The sequence below is a fragment of the Clarias gariepinus genome, chromosome 14 (assembly GCF_024256425.1).
Source record: "Clarias gariepinus isolate MV-2021 ecotype Netherlands chromosome 14, CGAR_prim_01v2, whole genome shotgun sequence".
Lineage (NCBI taxonomy): Eukaryota > Metazoa > Chordata > Actinopteri > Siluriformes > Clariidae > Clarias > Clarias gariepinus.
The window spans coordinates 31,821,273-31,836,732 of NC_071113.1; the positions used below are offsets into that span (position 1 = coordinate 31,821,273).

At 43.1% G+C, this 15,460-nt stretch overlaps 1 protein-coding gene across 1 annotated transcript in view; it reads right to left on the reverse strand.

Moving 5' to 3' along the window:
• Positions 1 to 15,460, reverse strand: part of LOC128541410 (protein tweety homolog 2-like) — a 45,459-nt gene that overhangs the window by 3,628 nt on the left and 26,371 nt on the right. The window contains exons 6-13 of the mRNA XM_053511816.1: positions 15,325 to 15,397; positions 15,132 to 15,201; positions 13,093 to 13,148; positions 12,791 to 12,883; positions 12,227 to 12,319; positions 8,909 to 9,051; positions 8,469 to 8,600; positions 1,584 to 1,662 (exon numbers count right to left, since the gene is read on the reverse strand). Coding sequence (XP_053367791.1) covers positions 1,584 to 1,662; positions 8,469 to 8,600; positions 8,909 to 9,051; positions 12,227 to 12,319; positions 12,791 to 12,883; positions 13,093 to 13,148; positions 15,132 to 15,201; positions 15,325 to 15,397 — 739 coding nt within the window. The remainder of the gene's footprint in view (positions 1 to 1,583; positions 1,663 to 8,468; positions 8,601 to 8,908; positions 9,052 to 12,226; positions 12,320 to 12,790; positions 12,884 to 13,092; positions 13,149 to 15,131; positions 15,202 to 15,324; positions 15,398 to 15,460) is intronic.

The following is a 15,460-nucleotide window of genomic DNA, read 5'->3' on the forward strand; positions in this document are numbered from 1 at the left end:
CTTTAAAAAGAGTAAAAATAAATCCCAACCGATAAATGTTTCGCTTTGTGTTAACAGAAAAATGAACAGAAAGACTGTTTTATTGGATAAATTTGCAAGGAACATCGCTAACAACTCTAGCGTGAGCGCACGCTAACAATCACTGCTGTAAAGTAAAAAAATTAAAAACAAATTAACCTGCACTTTACATTGTTTCTGTGTGTGAATGAAGGCGAGAGGAGGAGAGGGGGGGAGGTGTGTAAAGGCGAGAGGAGGAAGATGTGTGTGTGGCACGGTGCTCAATCAGTGTGCACACAGACACAAAGATCAGGCTGATAATGAGAGAGAAAATGGATCTTTAACCTCTCTAATGAGACTTGCTTTTTCTTTACACGCGCGCTGTACACACATATACAGCCACAAAATAAAAGATGTTTTACACACATGTGGTCACAGTGTTATAGTAAACAGTACACGTGCACGGATGTTGATTATACCAGTAAGAGACGCACACTAAGACCCAGCAGGGGAGACAATTACCCACAATTCCGCAGCACAAGAGAGAGAAAAAAAAACGTTGGCTGAGTTGTGATCACGTGACGCTCAGCGTCAAAACAAGAAGCGCATGAGCGATACATGATACTCGGTACTCATAAACCAAGACTTTTTCGTTTTCCAAGTCAAAATTTATTAAAAATCTTTGCTCTTCTTACGGAACACTCGCAAACCGTGTTACTTACAATATTTCACTGTATTTATTATTTTTGTGTCATTCAAAAAACTAATTTTATTGTATGGGGAAACATTTTTTTACTGTGCATATGACAAACTTAAAACTAGCTGATTAGAGTTTATGATAATTAAGATTTTAGATTTCTTGCTCTGGAGTTAAATAGTTTATTAAATACATACACAATATATTCTAAAGCATTATGTGTAATCTGGCAATGTGATTCGATTCAGCAGCACAACAAGATTATCTTCCGCTCCACACTGCAGTCCAGTAGGGGGCGGTATTGTGCCAAGCCAACATAAGGTCTAAGGAAGAAGTAGCAATACTTACAATTTCTTTGCAGAAGATTTAAGCAATTTGTCGATTGGAAACCATTTAATGTTTATAAGTTACTATATTTTTTTAAATAATTATAAATTCCATATATAAATTCGAAATATTATATTCCATGTACATTTTAAGTAAATGGTGTTAAACTCCTGGCTTACACCCCAAACACATTAGCATGTGATTAGCATGTGATTAGCACACAGGCTAGTGAAATAGAGAGCGATCTTTCACAGCAATGTGAAAAGCAGCGCTGGATAAATGGTAATGCTACATCATTAGCAGTAAAGCGTTATGCTAGCAGTGAGCAGAAGAGCAGTTTAGCAGAAGAGAGAGAGAGAGAGAAATACAACTTACAGAGTTTCTACACAGCCGAGAGAGAGAGAGAGAGAGAGAGAGAGAGAGAGAGAGAGAGAGAGAGAAACTGATAATTAGATGGAATAAAAAGAAAAATAAACAGACAGATCGATGAAACTACTAAAAGTTTGAAAACTCAGCATTTTGTGTGTGTGTATGTGTGTGTGTGTGTGTAATGCTAACTCACTGAGGGAGGAGGAGAGCCTCGGTTTATTAGCGGTGCGTCTTCAAAGCGGGCGTTTCCCCCAAACACTGAGGACTGATTCCTGAGAGAGAGGAAGGGAGGGAGGGACGGTTAGTGTAGGATGTCACTTCCTGTTAATGTCAGTAACACTAAAGCCCTTCTTACACATGAGATACGGAACGGCTTCGTCGCCGCGGTACAGCCAGCATGTCCTGTCATTCAGACACAGCTCATTTTACATTAATATATTTCACACCACTCACACACACTAAGGACTGAGAGAGACACGCCCTGAGAGAGTCACGCAGTGAGTGAAAGACACATCCCCTGAGTGAGAGACACATCCCCTGAGTGAGAGACACATCCCCTGAGTGACAAAGTGAATATTTTGTAAATACATCAAACTGGTACGTTTAGACGCCGTCCTCCCCACTCCCATTGATCCACTCAGGTTTGTTGACGGTGAGGTGATTGGTCGCTTTACATCCCAGTTCCCCCCTGGTTCCTCCCTTTTAGTTATGATGAAAAGATGTGACCAGACCTAACTGGTGTCTCATTGCCCCTGGTGGTAGGTGGGCTCTGAAACTGCAAATCTGCTGTAAAGAAAACAGATTTTATTTCAGCCCTAGCTACCCACCGCTCTTTTGACTTTCTGGCACTAACTGAGACCTGGATATCTCCCTGAGCCACACCCGCTGCCCTATCCTCTGCCTACGCATTCTCTCACTCTCCACGAGAAACTGGCAGAGGTAGTGGGATGAGTCTGCTGTTGTCTAAGTGACGGTCCTTGGTCCTATCACCTTGTCTCATCTCAGTCTTTCATCATTTAAATTTCATGTAATTAAGGTAACCCCTCCAATTAATCTCCACACCCTCGTTATCTACCGTCCTCCTGGTCCGGTAGAAAGGAAAGGGAACTTTCTTCTTAGTTTTTTCCTTTCGATAACACTCCTCTCACTGTTCTAGGAGATTTCACCCCTCCCCTCGAACAAACTCCAATCCTCTTTCCTTCTCCCTCTCTCTAACTCCTTCTCTTTACCTCTAAACAGTCACACACACAGGAGGGAATTATTTTGACCTCGTTTTCTGTCGCCCTTCCCCAGTCGCAGATATCACTACTATTCCTCTTCATAAATCTGATCATTACTCGCTATGCTTCACCATTACCCTTACAATTCTGACTCTGTGTCTTCATGCACTCTATCATCCCTCCCAGACCCAGAGACCTTTTTCTCTCTAGCACTAAAAACTGCAACTGAAACCTTCCTCTTCTCATCCATGTCCTCTGCCCTCTAAACCAAGGGAGACTACTTGTTCTGCTCCTTGCCTATACAATGTATTGCACAACAGGAAAAAATTAAGAACTGCAGAGGGAAGATGGAAGAAATCACAGCTTGATGGAGATCTTATCTCTAACCGTACTGTTCTCTCCAAATTCTCATGTGATGTGGCTTCTGCCAAAACTGCCTTCTACAGGGAAAAGCTGGAAGCCTCTGCACATGATCGTGGCAAACTCCACAATATCTTCTCCTCACTACTCATCCCACCGACTCCTCCTGCCCCATCCTCTCTGACTGCTGACGACTTTGCTACATTCTACAACAGGAAAATTTCAGCAATCTGCCAGTCCTTTGCTCCCAACCCAATTCCTACACCAGAACTCCAGGACTACCCCCCCCCCTCCCCCTCCCTCCCTTAGCAGAATTCTCCAACCTGTCATCTAATGAAATTCAGCAATTCATCTCGTCATTCAACCCCACCACCTGCTCTTTAGACCTAATCCCTTCCTGGATCCAGCAGAAGTTAAAAACTATAGCCCGGTATCGCTTCTCTCTTTTATTTCCAAAATTCTTGAAAGGACTCTTTATAACCAAATGTTTCACAGAACAACCTTAATGATCCCAAGCAATCTGGATTCACATTCCACAGAGACTGCCCTTGTCAGTCACTGAGAAGGTCCATGCTGCTAGATCAACTAAACTATCATCTGTCCTCATCCTCCTGGACCTGTCAGCTGCATTTGACACAGTGAACCACAAAATTCTATTATCTATTTTTACAAGCTATGGAATCTGTGGCACCGTGGCAATGGTTTGCCTCTTACCTAGAACATGGGTCGTATGAGGTGACATGGTGGGGATCCACACCTGCACCATGCAGACTCTACTGGTGTTCTAACACTGTAAACTGAAAAAGGTATTTTAGTATTTTTACAATATAACTAAAGAATTGATTTCCGATTTGCAGCGTTAAGCAAAGCTAGCGGGCATAACTGTCACGAACTAACCGGGGTGAAACAGAAGACTTAGCAGTTAGCCCATGTAGCGTGGACGGTAAACCCAAATGCAAAAGTAGCGCAAGTCAGCAGGATAACAACGCATAATATTCTTAGAACTCTCTCGGAGCGAGAGCAAGGATTTACACAAATAAACCCGCGTTCTAAACGCACACTTGTCAGGAAGAAAAACCCAAAATAGGTGAGTACTCATGAAATACGATGCGGAGCATCGGAACCAGCATGGGCAACTCAATGACTGAGCGAAGTGATGCGCCATTTTGTCTCCTTTTATGCTTCCTGAATTGCGACCGTACTACTTCCGGGTCCTAGTGCCAGTCGCGGCACGAGTGCGCATGACAATAACTAGGTTATGTTTAGGAAAATGGTATCGGATCGGTACGTGGACTCAAATATTCGGCTATACCGATGCCAGATTTTTTTGTGGTATCGGCAGCATTTTCGATACTAGTATCGAAATCGGAACAACCCTACATCTCATCCTGGATGACGGCTCATCAGCTGAAGTTCAATCTCAGTAAATCCGAATCCCGGTCAAGACTTTGCGATTCCCCTGGACAACAATCAGATCATTCCTTCAGCCACTGCCCGCAATCTTGGGGTAACTGTGGACAATCATCTGTCATTTTACCTGCACATCGCTAACCTTACTCGCTCTTGTCAATTACTTCTTTACAACATTAGAAGAATCCGCCCATTTCTTTCTTCACAGGCTAATCAGGTACTTGTTCAGTCTCTTGTAATTTCAAGACTGGATTATTGCACCAATCATTTATCCTCTGCAGCTGATCCAGAGTGCAGCGGCACCTTCCCAAGTTCTCCCACACCACCCCACTTCTCCACTCCCTATACTGGCTTCCTATAGCTGCTGCATCAAATTTAAAACCCTGATGCTTCCCTACAAAGCTAAAAATGGCCCACTTACCTTTTTGCTCTAATCACACACACACCGCACTAACATCACATTCTCTCAAGGATCGAGGAAGACAATCATCCAAATTCTATTTTGGGACCTAAGTGGTGGAACAAACTTCCTCTAGATGTCCCCAGCCCAAACACACACACACACACAAGGACTAATCTACGCCCCCCTACACATGAGGACTAAACTATCCCCACCCAAACCGCCAAAAAAAGTTTTAGAAAAACTAAAATCTGTAGGAAACTCCAGTCTGATGGCACTGGTAACCTAGTAACCCAGTGTAAGTATCTATCCAGTGATGGAAAATTTAAACTCTGGATAAAAGCGTCTGCCAAATGCTGAAACATAAATGTTATCTCTCCTACTCTTCTGCTCTCCCTCTGTCTCTTAAACTCTCCCTGTCTCTCTCCGCAACTATACATGTCTCTCCTGAGGCGCCAGTGATCCAGACCCTCTCTGTCCTCTGGACCTGTCTGACTCGTCCTGGTGTCCCTCTTCTGGTTGGAGATCTCGTCACATGGTGGTCCACCATGGTGGCCCCCGTGTGGTCTGTCTGGGATGCGTGTGGTGACTGGGGATGTGTCCATTTACCATGAAGACGGTCCTGTCCTTGGCTAATGCAGACAGCTGTTTTTTGAGGACTCGTGACTGCAGTCACTCGATAGTTCAGGACTGGAGTTTCCTACAGTCTACCTGAGCCTCCAGTAACCAACTGGACTTCATATAAACTTAAACACATACTGATACTATACTGAACTTCCAGCCAGAGACAATCTGATCATTCTGACTTATACACATTTTCTTACATTTCAAGCAAATTTTCATGACCATTGTTAAAAGCTCTATACAAATATAGACAGTGGCAAGGAAAAACTCCCTGCAATGGTATTAGGAAGAAACCTTGAGAGGAACCAGACTCAACAGGGAACCCATCCTCATCTGGGTGAAACAGAAAGCAGGAATTGGTCTGCGTTTATACTGTGTGTTAGGTGGCAGGCAGTTCGGCTCTAACAGTTAATGTTAACTGATGTAAATATGGAGTCCAGGTAGTTATTGGAGACAATTGCACACTTGAACTATCAAACAACTGCAGCCAAGTCAAGTCCTCAAAGAAACAGCTGTTACCACCAGTCAAGGCCAGAACCGTCTTTATGGTAAAGTGAAACCATCCCCAGACACCAGACACATCCCAAAAAGACACACGGGGCATCCATGTGACGAGATCACCAACCAGAAGCGGGGCACCAGGATGGGTCAGACAGGTCCGGAGGGCAGAGGGAGTCTGGATTACTGGCAGCTCAGGAACGACATGTGTAGCTCGACAGAGAGGGAAGGAGAGAGTGGGAGAGAGGAAAGGAAAACAGCAGGAGAGAGAGCAGAAGAGGGGACATAACAGTTAGGTATGCTCGCAGTCACATAATGTATAATGTGAATGTATATTTAGTGTAGAGTACAAGCAGAGACTCCGGCAGGACTAACTATGACATCATAACTAAAAGGGAGAGCCAGAAGGAAACACAAACATGAGGGGGAACTGAGATGTAAGGCAACCAATCACCTCACCATCAACAAACCTGAGTGATCAATGAGAGTGAGGAAGACAGCATCTAAACATACCAGTTCACCATAATACTCTACGTCCATGAGTCCCCCAGATCTGCTCCTTTACCTAAGGCTAATCTATTTATAAAAATGCTTGGCTAAATAAATAGGTTTTTAGCCTGGACTTAAACACTGAGACTGTGTCTGAGTCCCGAACACTATTTGGAAGACTATTCCATAATTTTGGGGCTTTGTAAGAAAAAGGTCCGCCCCCAGCTGTAGTTTTAATAATACGCGGTACTGACAAGCAGCCTGCATCCTTTGATTGAAGTAGGCGTGGCGGATCGTAAGACACTAGCAGTTCGCTCAGGTACTGCGGCGCGAGACCATTTAATGCTTTATACGTCAAGAGTAGTATTTTAAAATCAATGCGAAATTTCACAGGGAGCCAATGGAGTGAAGATAAGATAGGGGTGATGTGCTCATATCTTCTGGTTCTGGTGAGGACTCTCGCTGCTGCATTCTGGACTAGCTGAAGCTTATTTATGCGTCTAGCTGAACAACCAGACAGTAAGGCATTACAATAGTCCAACCTAGAGGTGATAAAAGCATGAACTAGTTTTTCTGCATTGTTTAGCGACAATATATTTCTTATTCTGGCAATATTTCTGAGGTGAAAGAATGCTATCCTGGTAATATTATCTACATGTGCTTCAAATGAAAGGCTGGAATCTATAATCACACCAAGGTCTTTCACTGTTGCACTTGATGGAACAGAAAGGCCATTTAAAATTAAGTGTGATCTAGAATTTTACTCCTAGCTGTATGCGGTCCTATGACTAGAACTTCTGTCTTATCTGGATTAAACAGAAGGAAGTTAATTAGCATCCAATTTCTTATGTCCTGCACACATTGCTCAACTTTAGTAAGCTGTTTTTTCTCATCTGGTTTTGCTGAGACATATAACTGTGTATCGTCAGCATAACAATGAAAACTAATACCACGCTTACGGATTATGTTGCCCAGAGGAAGCATGTAAAGGGAAACAAGCAGTGGACCTAAACCTGAACCCTGCGAAACACCAAACTCCAAACTACTTAACTCGTTAACTACTTTAACGAGTGCTGTCTCTGTACTGTGATGAGGCCTAAATCCTGACTGATACAGTTTATGTATGCTATTCCTATGTAGATATGAGCATAGCTGCTCCGCTACTATCTTTTCGAGAATCTTAGAGATAAAGGGGAGGTTTGATATTGGTCTGTAACTGGACAGCTGACAGGGGTCGAGGTCAGGTTTCTTAATAATCGTTTTACATCATACTGTATATCTTGTGTGTGTGTTTGTCTCTGCCAATGCCCCTGCATGCAGATTAGACTGGTTCCTGAATGAGTAGTGAGTTATTTTCTATTTATTTTTATTTTTATAAATTTAGTCCTGTCCAATTCTTTTTTCCCCCGATTTTCTCCCCAATCTAGCCGTGTCCAATTCCCTTCCCGCTCCCACATTAAAGCTAATTAACTTCATGCAGCCAGGAGGGGGACAGGGCTGTCACTTGTTTCCTCCGAACTGACCTCTTTTTTTCGCACCGTTGGGGAGTGGCGTCACACACTCGGAGGCCAGCGCTATCCGACCCTCTGCGTGCGCGAGCTTACAGACGCCCCGAATGGCATAGAGCCGTGCAATTAATGTGGGAGCACTAAACACCTCTCATCCCTCCCCGCTGAGAGAGCTCGGCCAATTTAGCTCTCTCGAGGCTGTGAGCGGTTACAGCGCCACCGGGAAACGAACCGATAAGGCGAGGACTTTACCACTGCGCCACTCGGAGGCCCTAAGTAGTGAGTTTTAAAAAAAAGGAAGCAGGAGTTTATTCAGACATGATGCTAAGACCCAGGTCTGAAACAAGCTCAAAAACTGGTGGTTTCTGAGACAATTCTGGAACCGCAGCCATGAGTTTCCCTAAAAACCAGAGAAGCTTACAAATAAACCCACGTTCAATAAGAAATTAACATTTTAAGCTGTCAGAAGATCGTTAACTGTTGTATAAAACACTACATCTCTTTCATGCGTTTGTTTTCTGTGTGTGTGTGTGTGTGTGTGTGTGTGTGTATGTGTGCGCGTGTCTCACAGGTTAGAGGTGGGCGGAGCTGGCGGTGAATGAAGGCTGTTCTGGCTGCTGCTGTAGCTGTAAAAAGTGTGCAAGTTCTCAGTCTGAGCTCGAGAGCCGAAAGGATCCAAGTCCTCACAATCCCCATAATCCCTTTAAACAAAGAGAAAGACAGAGAGAGAGAAAGAGCGAGAGAGAAAGAGAGAGCGAGAGAGAGAGAGAGAGAGATTACTGTATTTCAAGATATTGATGATTAACCGCTAATAGCATTTTACTGATAATGTTTTTGTTGGTTAACACACGTTTAATACTCTGTAGCTCACGTCTATAAATCTGTACACTATAAGAGGATGCAGTTGCAGTCCAGTGTTAATAATTAATTAATAATCAATTATTGACAAAACTGACTGATTTTAATACACACGTATGTGGCTGTGTGCGTGCGTGTGTGTTGTGTGTACCGGTTGTTGATTTGTCTCCAGGCTCGGGGAATCACACACATCATGATGCAGAAGGCCGTGACGGAGAGCAGAGAGAACAGACTGAGATACAGCAGCCCCTCTACACCATCATAACACACCCCCATCAGTGCGTCCAGATAGTCCTACACGCGCACGCACACGCACACACGCACACACACACACACACACTTGAGCCAGTATCCTACTGACTCTATTGAATATGCAGCACATTACTGACCTATCAAACACCAGACTGATTCAGCACTAGAGCTGGGTGGTATGACCAAAAAGTTATATCACGGTATTTTTCAAAATTATATCCATGTCACGGTATTTTATGGTATTTTTTTTCCCATGCATGATTAGGTGTTAACCCCATTTCCTAATAAGTATTAGTATTAATACTAATTAACCCAGGTTTAATTGGTCTCACAAAACGCTGCTGTTCAAAAAGAGGTGACAGTCAGGTGACAGTGGGGTGAAAGCGGGGTGACAGCGGGGTGACAGCGGGGTGACAGCGGGGTGACAGCGGGGGGACACCGGGGTGAGAGTGCGGTGAGAGTGCGGTGAGAGTGACACTCATAATTGTAATAAGGTAAAGAAATCAGAATTCATGACTTGCAGTCTAAATACACAACACTTTATTGTGCAAGTTTTGCAACTTGAAAACATCTTTAAGCTGCTACGATGTAAACAACATGTCCCCTGTAAAGGCAAAATGGAAAACTTCATCCACTGGACTTTCATTAAGGCAAATTACCCGAAACAGGTAAATACAAGCGGAGTGAAACTTTTCACTTTGTGAAACATTAATAATATTACTTCAAGTCCAACCAGGTAGTATTCAAGTATTTAAAATATCAAAGAAGTTTAACTTGAAAACTTCTTAAACAACTAAACCTTCACTAAGGCAACTTGCATCCATACGGACTTTGCTTTAAGATGAGGTATATTTACACACACATTTAAACTAATAATAAATAGTAAAATAAAAGTATGCAGCTTGCATAAATAATACTGTTGCTCAACCCCAGGAACAGTATCCTACAGGCTTATCCTGTAGCATTGAAACAATGCAGATATTTTAACCTCATGGACAAGCTCCATAAACCAGGCATTTCAGCCATCACAAATTTTGAGCACGGAAAAGCAGACAGTCCACAGTATCTGGTTTGAGTCCAGCTCTATGACATGTGACGATATTGCCACCAGTGCTGAACATTCTCTCAGACGGAGCACTTGTGGCAGGTATGCATGAATACTGTTGAGCTAGTTTTGCAACACGGGGGAAGCTTGCCTGATAGCATCTCCACCACTGCAAAGGGTCTGCATCACTGTCAACCTCTCAGCTCTCAGCTCCATCCTGATGTTCTCCTCCTCTCAGAGTGTTTCTCCGCTGCAGCCCATGCTGCTGGTGCTCTGCTTTTTAAATAAGCTGGACAAGGACTTTTTTCTCTTTTCCTCAGGTGGAGCAACAGGCCCTGCTGCAGCTGCTGTAGCACCAGAAGCAAAACAACCACACACCTTGTTGACAGCCTCCAGGACTTCCACATCTTGCCACCTGAGGATTAAATGCCTTGACTTTTTGTCAGCTGTTAGAACCTGATTGATGGCTCTCTCTTGCTCTAATACTCTTTGAATCAACATCTGATGTGATCGCCACCTGGTGGGCGTCTCAGTTGTGAGCTGGTGTTTTGGAAGACCCAGTTCATCCTGTACCTTGACCAGGTCCCTCCTTTTTTTCCAAGAGTATGAAAACACTGCCACAATTTTTTTGCAGACTCCAACTGCACGCTGTATGCAGTCATCTTTCATAGCTCTCTTTGTAAAAACGGCAAAAGGGTATTACTATTATCATTATATATTTATTATAACAGTCAGATTAATTAAATGTATAGTCAAATTAATATAATAACTAGAGCTTACCAATGGCTAGGTGAAGCCTGTGACCAAAGCACTGGAGTCTTGTCCAATTATTCAGCTCAATTGCCTAAATGATGTTGGCTCCACTAGTCTGTGCTCGACAACCCCCAGGAATCCAGAGCCTCTTGCAAGCCTGCCGCTCGTACCTCACCAGTGTGATCATCGGGGGAAGGGCTTGTTTGCAGACAATGACTATGCAACACCCAGTCGTCACTTATAAAGTGAACAGTCAGGCTTAGGTATGGCTCCATGCTCCGACTAGACCATAAATCAGTTGTTGCTGAGAAGTGGCGAACGAGAGCCAAGTCTGCTTCTACCTCTGTGCTTTTGGTACAAGTTAGGGATCGCTGTTCAACTAAAGTAATTTCGACTTTGTAAAACATATCCGGGATCCAGTACTTTAATCATCTCCTTGAAGCCAACTTTCTCAACAGTAATAAATGGTACCATGTCTTTAGCTAAGTGGAAAGTAATAGCGGTGGTAATATTGTTCCATCGTTTGCTTTTCTTGTCGTAGGCAGTCCCCTTAGTAACGCGTCTCTGAGTGACGTCTGAGTCGCGTTTTGTGTTGCAGTGCCAACTCTATCGTTACCTGCAGATGTGGAAGAGGATGCAGATCTTAGTTTCATGCGTTCTTCATATTCCAGGACATGTTTGTGGAGGAGGTGGTGAAGCAAATTGCTTGTGTTGCCTCCTGCGGCTACAACTTTATTTACATACGATGGTTGTTTGATCAACGTCGGATTTTTTAAAGCCGAAGTATTTCCACGCAACCGACATGGCTCCTCTTTTCAGAAGAAGTTCCTCTTTATCTGTGACATTATCCTCGTCCATGCTGTTCACCGCTTAACACACACGCGCCGTGCTTCCACCGCTCTCACGCACACGCATACAGCTTGTTTAGTACCACTGCAAAACAACCTCCTCTCAAACAATCCCCCTCTCAATGTCCCGCGGCAGGACGTTCAACCGCTCTGTGTTCCCGACGCTTTGTACGCACACACTCACCGGTATTGGGGTATATGAAAAATGAAAAAAAATGGTAAAGAAAAGGTATATGAAAAGGGCCAGGGGTAGCTCAGTGGTTAAGGCATTGGACTACGGTTCAGAAGATCTCAGGTTCAAACCCCACAACCACTAAGTTGTCCCTGTTGGGCCCTTGAGCGCGGCCCTTAACCCTCAACTGCTCAGGTGTGTAATGAGATAAAAAAATGTAAGTCGCTCTGGATAAGAGAGTCTGCCAAATGTCTAAATGTAAGTTAAAAAACAAAATAACAGTATTCGGTATGAGAAGGTATATGAGAAGGTATACCGCCCAGCCCTATTCAGCACCTCATCAGTCCTGAGTCATTATCGTTACTGAGTCAGTAGTTCAGTGCCTTAGTGATTCAGTACCTTGTTGATTCCTCTGCAGTCGAGTAGACCAGTTAGCTGATGAAGCTGTGCCTCAGAATTGTTCAACATGAGCTTAAGACCCAAGAGGTGACTCTGAAACACACACACACACACACACACACTATTGCTTAATAATCATATTAGTAATAATAATAATAATACATTAAGAAATCAAACACACAGTTGATTCATCAGCATCATATTGATTCACAAAGTTATTCAGTACTAATGTGATTCATAATTCTCTTCTTCAGTCATTCTCTCCTTTCCTCTCTCAGACACTAAGGTTTCCACTCGGATCTCCTTATGTCCTGGATGGCAGAAGCTCAATCAGAGTAAAACCAACCTGCTGTTGAACTTCCTCCAGATGTTCATACAGCTGAGTCTCAGTCTTTAAACAACGACTAATAACCTGTCTGTTTCTTCACCACCTGGGTTGTGTTGTATTGAATAATGAATCACACCAGTAATGTACTGTGTAGTAATGTGATACAGTACGTGTGTGTGTGTGTGTGTGTGTGTGTGTGTGTGTGTGTGTGTGTGTGCGCGTGTGCGCGCGCTCACCTCAGCAGTAGGGAAGGTTGGAATGGCGAACTGTAATAACCTCTGAACCTGAATCTGCATGGTGGTCAGAGACTTCTGGAAGAGTGTCATGGACTGCAGGAGGAAGTGATGGAGTGTGAGCGCGCAGTCAGAGTGATGTCACTTCCTCTCAGGGTTACAATACGTAAAGCTGATAATTAATGTAAGTGACACTCAATAATAAAGCAGTGATGAGTATAAACGTCAGAGTGAGATGATTCAGATCAGACAGACGGATAATAAGGAGGTGTGAGACAGAGGGAGGAGTGTACGGAGTGTGTTACCTGCTGGAAGGGGTTGGGAGGCGCCTGACTGCAGTACAGGTAGTAACCAATAACATCTACACAGAGAGAGAGAGAGAGAGTTATTAAAGTGTACACACTCCCACAGTAGTCTACACACCAATCTGCACAGGCCACGCCCACACCACGCCACGCCCACACCACGCCCTACAGGGTGCACGAGGCCCTTGTCACCTGTTAGTATGAGCAAGGATAAACTTAAAATCTCGTTTCTGTAATAGAGAGCGGCCACAAGTTCTTTTTAATGTTTTATTAATTCCCTTGTTAACCCAGGTGAGTCAGATTGTATTGCCCCATCTGTAACGCTGTGTGAAAACTTTCTGACATTTTTGTGGATAAGATTGCGGGTCTTAGTTTTCCACCCATCATGGTTATTACTGATCCTCCTACTTTGTCTTTTTGTCGAGCTGTCTTCCAGCAGTTTAAACCTGTTACTTTTTCTGTGATAGTATTCCTGCAAGCTTACTTAAGGATGTTTGTGATCCTGTTGGGCCACGCGTTGTATCCTCGGTTAACACACCTCTCAGCTCAGGATGTGTACCAGCTGTTTCTAATGCCACATTTTTTTCATGCCACTGTGCAATCTCAATTAGATTCCTCAATTTTGTCTAATTTTAGACCTATATCTAAACTCCCCTTTTTATCAAACATTTTGGAGAAAGTTGTTTTTATTCAACTTCAATCATTTTTAGATGTACATTGTGTTTTTGAAGTATTTCGGTCTGGTTTTAAGCCTTGACATAGTACAGAAACTGCTCTTCTAAGAGTCACTAATGATCTTCTTTTAGCTCTTGACTGGTAATTCTGCTGTTTTGGTCCTTTTGGATTTGACTGCGGCCTTTGATACGGTCAGCCACTCGATTCTTTTATCTAGACTTGAACAGTGTGTTGGTATTAAAGGCATAGCCCTTAAATGGTTTCAGTCATATTTAACAGGCAAAAGTTTTTCTATTCATCTATTGCCCCTCTTTCTTGTGGCGTTCCCCAAGGGTCCATTTTGGGCCCTATTTTGTTTTCTTCGTATATGCTCCCTTTGGGGGATATTTTTTAAAAACACAACATCTCCTTTCATTATTTTGCGGATGATGTACAAATTTATTTGCCTGTCAAAACAAATGACAAGGCTTCATTTTCGTCGCTACATAATCGCCAGAGAGATTTAAAAATATGGTTGGATCAGAACTTTCTTTGTCTTAATGAAAATAAGACTGAGATTGTTATGTTTGGTCGTCCTGGTGATCTGGGTGCTTGTGTAGATGCACTTGATGATTTAGGAATGTATATTCGTCCATTTACCAGGAACCTCTGTGTGATTTTTGATGGTGCTTTTACATTTGATAAACAGATTAGTTCTGTTATAAAAGCCAGTTTTTTTTTTAACTGAGACTGTTGGCGAAAGTCAAGGCCTACCTTCCATATAAGGAGTTTGAACGTGTAATTCATGCTTTTATAACATCAAGACTGGACTATTGTAACTCTTTATATGTTGGATTGGATCAGTCGTCTCTTCAGCGTCTCCAGTTGGTTCAGAATGCGGCAGCTCGGCTCTTAACTGGGACTAGAAAGCGTGAGCACACCACGCCGGTCTTAGCTTCACTACACTGGCTCCCTGTCCGTTTCAGGATTGAGTTTAAGATTTCATTGTTTGTTTTTAAGATTTTAAATGGTTGCCGCTGGATATTTATCAGAGCTTTTACATATCCACACTCCCGTTAGAGCACTGAGGTCGTCTGATCAGGTGCTCCTGGATGTTCTGAGAGCCAGATTAGAATATAAACATGAGCGAGCTTTTTCAGTGGTGGGACCGAAGTTGTGGAACGATTTACCTTCTCACATAAAGTCTGATCAGAGTGTTGGAATTTTTAAGTCATTACTTATATTTACACTTATATTCTTTGGCTTTTTATTGAGTTGAGTTTGGTCAACCATGATTGTTCTTTAAATGTGCTATATAAATAAACTCAACTAAACTCTGTTTGTGTGTGTGTGTGTGTGTGTGTGTGTGTGTGCGCGTCTCTCACCTGAGCTGATCCTGTCTTTGGTCTGGTCCATGATGAACTTGTCTGGAGACACGCAGAAATCACTGACACCCTGAAACACACACACACACACACACACACACACACACACACAAAATGTAAATCCCTGTGCTGATTTAAAACTTCACTCGTTAGTGAATAAGACAGGAGTGTGTGTAAGTGTGTTTATACTCACCACTGCCGTCGCCACGTCGACTCCCAGAGACGACCAGCTCACTATGAGCATTAGCATGCTAAACACCATCATCCTGCATCGCACACACACACATTAATAGGGATAGAACCATGACTACTTCATATAATTTTTGTTA